At 37.4% G+C, this 10,649-nt stretch overlaps 1 protein-coding gene across 1 annotated transcript; it reads right to left on the minus strand.

Annotated features, from left to right (window-relative positions):
- Positions 1–5,718: 5,718 nt before the first annotated feature.
- Positions 5,719–10,210, minus strand: LOC109176472 (pyrophosphate-energized vacuolar membrane proton pump-like). Its single transcript, XM_019325918.1, has 8 exons — positions 9,812–10,210; positions 8,065–8,639; positions 7,601–7,980; positions 7,331–7,417; positions 6,919–7,249; positions 6,406–6,816; positions 6,221–6,280; positions 5,719–6,135 (listed from the first exon to the last, which is right to left on the minus strand). Exons 1-8 carry the CDS (start codon positions 10,056–10,058, stop codon positions 5,929–5,931), a joined length of 2,298 nt encoding a protein of 765 aa, XP_019181463.1. The 5' UTR covers positions 10,059–10,210; the 3' UTR covers positions 5,719–5,928.
- Between the last annotated feature and the right edge of the window lie 439 nt (positions 10,211–10,649).

The raw sequence follows: 10,649 nt of genomic DNA on the forward strand, positions 1-10,649 counted from the left end.
TGAGCATGATGTACAGTATTGCACGAGATTGCATTTGAGTAGAGTATCGCATGAGATTACATAATGAGAATGTTGATTTAAGATTGTTCATCGAGCACGATTGTTTTATTATATTTGAAGCCTTGTATATCAAGTTTATGTGATAAGAATGTGAGAGCATGAGAATACCTGTTATATGGTTTATTAGCATGATTCTACCTGTGAGCATGAGTTGCTTGTTAAATTAATTGAGAAGTTTATATGTTGAAGTATCTAAGTGTGCAGTTTTATATAATAGCATGCCAGTAGATATTATAAGTTGCAAGCATCTAGAAAGTATGTGATAGATCTAAGGATGGTTTGAGATGAGTTTGTTGTTTACAAGAGAAATCAAATGTTTTCAAAGTTTATGCTATAATGCTTTATAGGGTTGAGTGTGGTTATACTTAGCTTCGTGCTAACGGGTGTTTTTCCTATTTGTCTATGTGTTGCTTACAAAACCCCTTTCAGGTGGGCCCAACATTGAGAACGGATCGAGTTAGATTAGTCTCGTAGTTTGAGATGTCTAAACTCTAGTTATGTTGATGACTTTGTTTTCAGATTTTAGACTCATGGTTGTTATTATGGTTTTGATGATGATGTAGACTTTTGGGGTGATTTTTTCCCCGTATGTTCTTAGTATTTGTTATGGATGCCAGATATTTATTTTATTTCTAGTTCTACCCATTAGCCTGTGCAATCACCACGGAGTGGTGGTTGTGGCGGTGACATTCCCACTAGTTATCTTTGTAGTTATTATTTCCGATGCTTAGTTTATGTTAATGTTTGGATTAGAGTTGTGATTAAGAGATAGAAAAGTGGGGTGTTACACCCCCCCCCCCCCCCCGCCCCCCAAAATTTTTTTTTTATTAATATTATAATATATTTATTTGGCCCCCCTCACAGTAGTTACCCATCCAAAAGCTTATAGAGTAAGCTAAGCTTTCAAACAAATTTCAGCAGCACTCTCAAGTCCCATCCAAAAGCTCCCAAAGTAAGATTTTTAAAAAAAATTCAGTTGCTGCCTGCTACTCTTCGTCTACTGTGCAAGAAGCCGAGAAGTGAGAACTCCGGTAGACGGTAGTCCGGCACTCCGGTGTGAGTGTGCAACTTGCAAGAACTGACGGTAATTTTTGCTCTGAATTTTATTTTTATTTTTATTTTCTTACTACAGCATATGAAGCATATGCAGGAATTATGGTCAATATGAAGTAGTTCAAGTCCCCATTGATCAGTATGAAAATGTTGCTGCTTTGCATAGTCGTGATTGTAGTGTCCAAAGGCAACACCAAAAGGTTGGCTTGCCTCTTGCTTGAAGTTATTCTAGTTTTCCTATAAGATTTGGGATCTACCATATTTCACTTCTCTCTAAAAGTTTGATATAATCAAGTATTGGTTTTATATGATAATCTGATAAGTAGTAACCTATGGAACATTATCGTTCACTCAAGTAGGCAAAGTATAACAACTCACAGTGAAGTTCCTCAACATGAATCCAGTATCAGCAACCCTCTATAATAAGAAAACAACCACATTAGACAGAATCAAACCTAACACAACTCCATCAGGTGTTAGAGCTTGAAACCATGATCTCCTACACATGGGAAAGGGATGTTGTTTAGAAGTTGTATAATTGATTTACTAATTTACAAGTATAATTGATTCATTGATTGGAATTTGCAATGTACAGTGAAAGCAGCTGAGTATAGAGTGCTGACTGGTTTATATGGCAGTGAATTCACATGGACCATGGCATTCATAATTTCATGCATTAGAATTTGGAAATACTAAGATCATTGTTTAGTGTGAGTGCTTAATTTATTTTATTCTTTATTTATTTTCCGTGCATGTGTTATTTTGTGGACGCTGAAGAGTGGATTGCTATCTCGTTAGCTTTTTAATTTACAAATGAAATACATAGCAATGATGCTTATTATAATATAATAAAATGTCATTTTGCTACCAAAATCTTTAAGTTTCTACTACTTTAATCTCTGTCTAATTATTTTTTTTTCTCTTTATAGTTAGTTTAATTGACTTGGCAAAAAATTATCAATGTGGACATTGGAAGATTAAGTTGTAAAAAGACACAAAGAATTGATTTTTTTCTTTAAAAGAAAGAATTTTGACATCTCAAGTAAATCCATCTGCAAGTATTGAGCCATTGAATTTTGAAAGTCGTCCTGAAATATCTCAAAGAGTTGAAATCAATGAAAAGTTTGATATTCAAGCATTAGAACGTGATCCAGGATTGAGACTACCAATATGGAAGTGCCCCATTGACAAGCGTGATGAAGTTAGTAGAACTTACATCAAGGTCAGCCCATATCAATGTTTGCTTTCGAAATATCCAAAATCGGGAGAAAAACATTCTCGTAGTTTTCAAGCATCTTGGTTTAAGTTATTCACTTCTTGGTTAGAATATTCTCCTAGTAAAGATGCAGCATTTTGTCTACCATGTTATTTGTTTCATACTAAAGATGGGCCTTTCGGATTAGATGATTTTGCTATCAATGGTTTTAGATCATGAAAGAGTGTTAGAGATGGGAAAATTTGCTCTTTTTTAGCACCTATTGGGAAAGATATCACATCCCCTCACCGAAATGCCGACAAAGCTTGTGTTGATCTCATAAACCAACAATCACACATTGCACAACATATTGAGAAATTCACATCTCAAGAAATAGTAGAGAATAGACTTCGCTTGAGAACTTCAATTGAGGCAACGAGATGGCTCGCATTTCAAGGATGTTCTTTTAGAGGTCATGATGAATCAATAACATCAATGAACCATGGAAATTTTTTGGAGTTATTGAGTTTAATTGCCTCTTTTAATGATGAAGTAACAAAAGTTCTTGATAAAGTTTCATGAAATGCATCATATACATCACCAACAATACAAAAGCAAATTTTGCAAGTATTAGCAACTAAAGTAAAAAGTGCTATCCGATAAGAAATTGGTGATGCAAAATTTTGTATCATTGTTGATGAAGCTCGAGATGAATCAAAGAAGAAACAAATGTCAATTGTCTTGAGATTTGTTGATAGAGATGGCTTTATACAAGTGCGTTTCTTTGAAGTTGTTCATGTTAAGGACACTAGTGCATCTAGGCTTGTGCGTAGAACGGGTTCGGACGGTTCGGATATTAAAACCGCCATCCCGTTCGAATTTCGGTTTGTATTTTATTAACCCAATCCTTATAAATTAATTTAGCAAAACTAATGGATATATCAAAGTCGGATTCAGACGGATGTAATCGGATATTCGGATATTCAGATATGTTCGAGTTGAATTAAACAAACTCCAAGAATCTTCTCTCTGTAACACTAGATGAGCCAAAAGAGACAATTGAGATGTCTGCACCTAGAGAACCAAGTCTGAGCTCAAGTTCTTCCTCTTCTAAAATTCCATAGCCTTTTCCTTCTCATATTCTCTACACAATCTGTCTTGCTTGGAATCAAATTTAACAGCTAAATGCATTTCTCAGTATTCCCCCCAGATATCCTCCATCCCCTTTACACTCAAGAAGATTTGCACACCAACACTAAGCAAAAACAAAATTAAAGTAAAGGCATCATCTTTAGGACCAAGAACATTCAAGGTGCATGTTGATGGGAACGATGTTGTTTGAACACACACACACACACGCATATATTATTTTGGATATTTGGAAGGATCGGGTGGAAAAATACAAACCCTACCCGATTAACAAGTTTTGATCGGATCAGTTTTTCTTCTTCGTATTCGGATATCCAACTTGGGTAAATGATCGGGTTTCGGGTGGTTGGGTTAATCGAATTGGGCGGGTATTGCATAGGCCTAAGTGCATCAACATTGAAAGAATGTATCTTTTCTATCTTATCTCGTCATAATCTTGATGTTCAAAATAATCGGGGACAAAGTTATGATGGTGTAAGTAACATGCGTGGAGAATGGAATGGATTGAAAGCTTTAATTTTGGATGAATGTCCTTATGTTTATTATATTCATTATTTTGCACATTGATTGCAATTGGCATTAGTAGCGTCATCAAAGGAAGTCATCCCTGTCCATCAGTTTTTCACCAAGTTAAACTCCATTATTAATGTTGTTGGGGCTTCAGGTAAGCGCAATGATCAGTTAAAAGCTTCTCATGCCTCAAATATTGCTCATTTGATTAGTATTGATGAGCTTGAAAGTGGGAGGGGCCTTAACGAAATTGGTTCTTTACAAAGGCCGAGTGATATTCGCTGAAGTTCTCATTTGAAATCTATATCAAGTTTGATGAGAATATTTAGTGCAATGTGAAGCTTTACTTAATATTATTGAAGATGGAACTACGCATGCTCACAGTGGAGATGTCGATGCAGCTTATAAGGTACTCACTTCTTTTGAATTTGTATTCATTATGCATCTCATGAAAAAAGTTTTGGAGATTTCTAATATGTTTTGCCAAGCTTTGCAACTTCAATCCCAAGATATATTGAATGCAATGCATCTTGTGTCATCTACTAAATTGTTTATTCAAACTTTAAGAGATTGTGGATAGGATGAATTAGTTGCAAGTGTAAAGTCTTTTTGTGAAACTGTCAATATAACTGTGCCGGATTTTGATGCTCAATATATTGCAAGAAGAGGAAGGGCTAGACATTAACAAGATGAATTCACAATTGGGCATCATTACAAAGTTGATATTTTTTATGCGGTGATTGATTTTCAATTGCAAGAGTTGAGCAATAAGTTTGATGATAAAGCAATGGAGTTAATTGTTCTCAGTTCATCGTTAGATCCAAAAGAGATGCGTATATCATTCAGAATTGATGATGTTTGCGAGTTGGTAAAGAAGTTTTAGTCACAAGACTTGGAAGATTATGAGAGTTTGCAATTGAGAATGCAACTTGAACATTTTGAACATGTGCAATAACTTCTTGATTTTAGAACACTGGAAAGTATTTCTGATCTATGTCAATGATTGATAAAAATTAGAAAATCGAACATTTATCCTCTTGTGTTCGGAGTAGTAACTCTCATTCTCACACTTCTAGTATCTACAGCTACTACAGAACAATCTTTTTCTGTCATGAATATAGTCAAGATTACACTTCGTAACAAGATGGAAGATGAATTTCTTAGTGATTGTTTGTTAGTATACATTAAAAAGCAAATTGCAAAACAATTTAGTATAAATTCAATTATAGATGATTTTCGTGACATGCAAAAGAAACGGTCTAAATTTCAGTAGATTTGTAATATAATGGTGTATTTTGAAACATGTTAAATAAATATTATTATATTTCATTATTCTCTCTTAAATCATGATTGGCCCCCCACATTGGTTAATCCTGGCTCCGCCCCTAGATTGGAGTTTACTACATTACCTTTATAAAGGTATTCATTTTGTGTGAGGTGAATAATTGAAGATTTTATTTGTAGGGTAGATGTTATTTGGAGTTATATGATTAAATTATACACATATTACCACTTTTAATAGGTTGATATTTAAGATAAAATTGAAAAAGACAAAAATAAACTTATAAAAAGTGGCAAGTTTGTGAGTAGTATTTATAGAGGTAAATATCAATTTTTCGTTAATTATAAAACAATTTATGTATCCCTTCAATATTAAGGCTAAACGAAAGAAAACGGGGCAGAAAACACACATTGAATCGAAGAAAAAAAAAACAAAAAAGCAAATAAGCAAATAAAGGCTGGCAAAGATCTAAGATAAGAGGATTTATAAGTGAAGATTTCTCTCGGAAAATTTAATGAAGTACAAAATGACAAATGTGCTTTTGACATAGAAGAAGTTAGGAGTTGTAGGCAAAAAGAGGAATACATCATTTCGGCGAGGAGAGACTGGTTTGGTATGACACAATTCAGAGGTAAATACCACTACAGGGTTTGAGGATGTTCTCAGTTTCACCATCCGCTCAAAAGATCTTGAAGAGAAGGCCGCCGTGGGTGGCAAAGAAGGGCGCAAACACGAGAGACTCAACGGCCATGAGTTTGATGAGGATGTTCAACGACGGCCCGGATGTGTCCTTCAGAGGGTCTCCGACAGTGTCACCAATAACGGCAGCCTTGTGGCAATCGGATCCCTTGGGACCGAGAGTTCTCGCATGTTCTGACGCCCCGGCCTGTAAAAGTGTGAGAAATGTTGAAACTCGGGTTTGGAGGCAATGCCAGGCAGGAATCTTAACAGATCGAATTTCGATAATTTACCTCGATATACTTCTTGGCGTTATCCCAGGCACCACCGGTGTTGGATGCAGAGATAGCAATCTACAAACAAGTCAGATGATCACAATTGTCATGCATTATGTATAGTCACAGTGTATATTTAAATTTCAAGGACAAATTCGGGTAAATGGCAAAAGGGTTGTGGCATTATCATTGATATTAATTACCTGTACACCAGAGACGAGGGCTCCAGCAAGGACACCAGACAAGGTTTCCACACCGAAGAAGATTCCGACAATTAGTGGAGTGAGCATGACAAGGGCACCAGGAGGAATCATCTCCTTGATGGAGGCATCTGTTGAGATCTTAACACAAGTAGCATAGTCGGGCTTGGCAGTGCCTTCCATGAGCCCCGGGATGTTATTGAATTGTCTACGCACTTCCTCAACCATCTTAAGAGCAGCCTTCCCCACGCTCTTCATTGTCATGGCGGAGAACCAATAGGGAAGCATAGCACCCACGAGCAAACCGATGAAGACTTTGGGTGTCAGGACATCTACGGTTGAAATTTCAGCGCGGCTCACAAATGCACCAAACAGAGCAAGAGACACGAGAGCAGCAGATCCAATCGCAAATCCCTGAAAAATGCACATATATACATCAAGGGTCCGATCCATAGGCATGGAAGTAAAACTTGTGTATGCATGTTGACAAAGCATAAACAACGGAGATCAGTTTACCTTTCCAATAGCGGCAGTGGTGTTTCCTGCAGCATCGAGGGCATCAGTTCTTTCACGTATCCTATGACTCATACCGGCCATCTCTGCAATGCCTCCAGCATTGTCACTGATGGGACCATATGCATCAATAGCCAAACCAGTTGCGATGGTGCTAAGCATTCCGAGGGCAGCAACTGCAATACCATACATAGCTGCAAAGCTGAAGCTAACAAAGATGCTGATTGCTATGGCAAAAATCGGAATGATGACAGATTTGTAACCCAAAGCAAGGCCAAAAATAACATTGGTAGCAGCTCCAGTGCGGCAGGAATCAGCAACATCTTGTACGGGGCTGGAAATAGTGGGATGACGGTTAAATTTTGTGATGGATAAAAACAACAAAAAGGCAAAACAGAAACAGCCAAACAGGTACCTGTAAGCATTGCTAGTGTAGTACTCTGTGACAAACCCAATAATAAGACCAGCCCACAAGCCAATACCAACGCAGATGAACAATTGCCTGCAAGTTTAAACTCGAGTCAGACAGCCAGCTCCTGATTCTGAATGTTTTTACCTTCTGTTATTGGACTTTCATAAAGAAAACATCATTTTTGCTTGTTTTCTTATTGAATCTTGACAAATGATTATATGCATAACAGAGTGGATTTTACAGATCCTGATGCAGAAAAGGATGAGTATTTACCAGCTCTGTACTTCTTTCTGAGTACCAAAGTTGAAAATTGTGAAGGACGATGGAAGAGCAATCCAGGTAACAATAGCAATGCCAACTGTCATCAGGGCAGTGGAGATTATGAGTTGATTCTTCAATGCTGGCTCAATTTCCTTTACAGTCTTGACTTCAAAGAAATCGGTAGCGAAAAGGGTGGTGAACAAACAAACTAGAATGCCCACGGAACTGACAAGAAGAGGATATAACATAGCTGTAAACTCATGGTTGATGCCAAAGGAAGATATTGAAGCTACAACAAGGGCTGCACAAGATGATTCTGCATATGAGCCAAACAAGTCTGATCCCATTCCAGCAATATCCCCAACATTGTCTCCAACGTTGTCAGCAATAACCTGGCAAACATTTAGGTGTTAGAATCCTGTAACATATATAAGTTCAACTAAATCTTGGTATTCTAATTGAAAGAGCAACCGTACCGCTGGGTTTCTTGGATCATCCTCTGGAATGTTTCTCTCAACCTTTCCCACAAGATCAGCTCCAACATCAGCAGCTTTTGTATATATACCCCCACCCACTCTACCAAAGAGGGCCATAGAAGACCCACCAAGCCCATAACCAGTGATAGACTCGAACAAGCCTTCCCAATCATCACCATAGTACAACTTGAACAGATTGACAGTAATGTACAAGACCAAAAGACCATTAGCAGCAAGAAGGAAACCCATAACTGCACCAGACCTAAATGCAGTGATGAAAGCCTTCCCAACACCCTTTCTAGCCTCCAAGGTAGTCCTGGCATTTGCATAAGTTGCTATTTTCATTCCGAGAAAGCCAGAAACTACGGAAGTAATAGCACCAAGCAAGAAGGATATGGTACTGAAGACAGCAGTCGCAAGTGCAGGCTTGCACGTTTTGGTGCTGTCATAGGTGCAAGGCTGGTCCTTTGTACTGAAACCCTCCACAGAGCCCAGGAAAACAAAGATCAAAATAGCAAAAGCAACCATAAAAATACCAACATACTGGTATTCAGTGAACAGGAACGAGGTTGCACCTGTAACATTCATAAACCCGGCAATTAGTATAGTAAAAAATGCATTAGACACATCCCAAACCAGTATGTATAAGTGTATAACAAAAGGTAAATAGCATCAAGATCCACTCAAAGAGAAGCAATTTCAAACAAATTCAAACAAATAATCAGAATGAGAAACAATCCAGTTAAAACCTAAAAGAGCACATTGGAAGCTCAGTTTACATGTCAAATAAATTCCATAATTCAATGACAAGAAGGCAATCTCATCAACAAGCATGGACAATGAAGCTAAAGCCAATTACAGAACAAATGCCTACTTCACCAAGTTCATTGTAAAAACATCAAAACTAAAGTTTGCTGACAAAGAGGGACAAACTACGTTAAAGCTCCATCACATAAATGTGCAAAAAAGCCAAACACTATGGCAAGCATTGTTTATCCAGGGAGCAACACGTTCCTAGCATAAACAACATTTGTCCTAAATAAATTATTAGTATAATTAATAAACACGGCTCCTCAGATCTAGCATTTTCCGTGTGACACAGGCACAGCACTTGATTGCTCTGATGAAAAAAAAAAATAATCTTTTTTTTATGACAGTTGTTTTTATCTCTTAATGTCAACCAGGATGGAGACATTCAAAGATGGCAAGCCTGCTTAAATCAAAGAAATAAATAAACTACTCTAAAGTAAATAAAGAACAAAAACTAAAATCCAAGTCACCATACTCGTGTCAATTAGCCAGAGAAACCTTCAACAAAAGGAAAGGGCTAGATCTTTACGATTCAGATCAGAATTTCAAACTTTTCTGAATGTTTTAAAATTACCAGAAAATGACTGTAAAAAAAAAGTCAAAAGTAAATAAATTAGCAAACAATGGAATCCAAAATTTACACCTCTAACCACAGTAAATTTCCTATTTTGGCTATTCCCTAAAATATACATGAAGCACAAACAAACACGCAAGCAAGAAGACCACTGTGCGTAAAACACAACGTATCAAGCACAATACCGCACGCATCTAGGAATCATTATACAGAAAACTCTAACTTTCTACCCGCATCGAAAAAAATTTACGGAGTATAACTTTATTTTAAAAATGCCGACAAAAGTTCAGCTCAGAAACGCGAAAATCAACGAGAAAACCCCACGAAACCAGACACTGCACGTAGACATGTGAGAGCATATACCTTCGGAGATGGCGTTTTGGATTTCGGCGCACTTGTGCACGACGCTGTGGTCATTGATGCCTTCCTCCTCCTCAATAAGCGACTCGGCGAAGCCGTTCTTCCCGTCGGCGGGGCCGGACTTCTCCGGTGAGAGCTTGACCTTGGAGACGAGAACCCACTGGACGAGTGCGAAGGCGATGCCGACAATCGCACACGCCGGGATCAGGATCTCGGTGCCGAGATCTGGCAGAATCGTGGCCGCAACCATCGCCGGCGAAGTGAGTGAACGTCAGAGAGAGAGAGAGAGAGAGAAGAGAAACGGAAATGGGAGAGAGGAGGAAGAGTGGTTTTAGACTCTGCGGTGGCTCACGCTCTAGAGAAGATATATGGCCTTTGGTGCGTGGTATTTATATGATTCATTTCATTTATAGCGTGGGTTAGGGTGGCCAACTCACTAAATTAAGGTTATAACCTTAATTAAATTTATATATAATGACCTTAGATAAAATTTCCCCAGTAATTATCTTAAACACTTTCCGTATGTCTATTTATAGAACTTTGGGGCTATTTTGGTAAATAGCAAAATTCAAGGAACTCGCCTGATTTGTTTTAGTACTACTGACTAGTATCAGTTCATACATACTCTATCAACTTATTGAAACACAAAGAGTCAATGTCCTACTTAAGAAATACTATGTGACTCTGTCTCATTTTATCTGTTCTACTTACAATTCATTGGCCAAATAAAATTTTTCTTCTTTGTTTATTTTTTTTAATATTTATTCTTATTTTTATATTTGATTTTTGTGTTTAATAGTACTTTCAGTGTAGTTTCTAAATATATAAATTTTGTATACTA

Source organism: Ipomoea nil, unplaced genomic scaffold (genome assembly GCF_001879475.1).
Source record: "Ipomoea nil cultivar Tokyo-kokei standard unplaced genomic scaffold, Asagao_1.1 scaffold0176, whole genome shotgun sequence".
In the NCBI taxonomy this organism is placed as follows: domain Eukaryota; kingdom Viridiplantae; phylum Streptophyta; class Magnoliopsida; order Solanales; family Convolvulaceae; genus Ipomoea; species Ipomoea nil.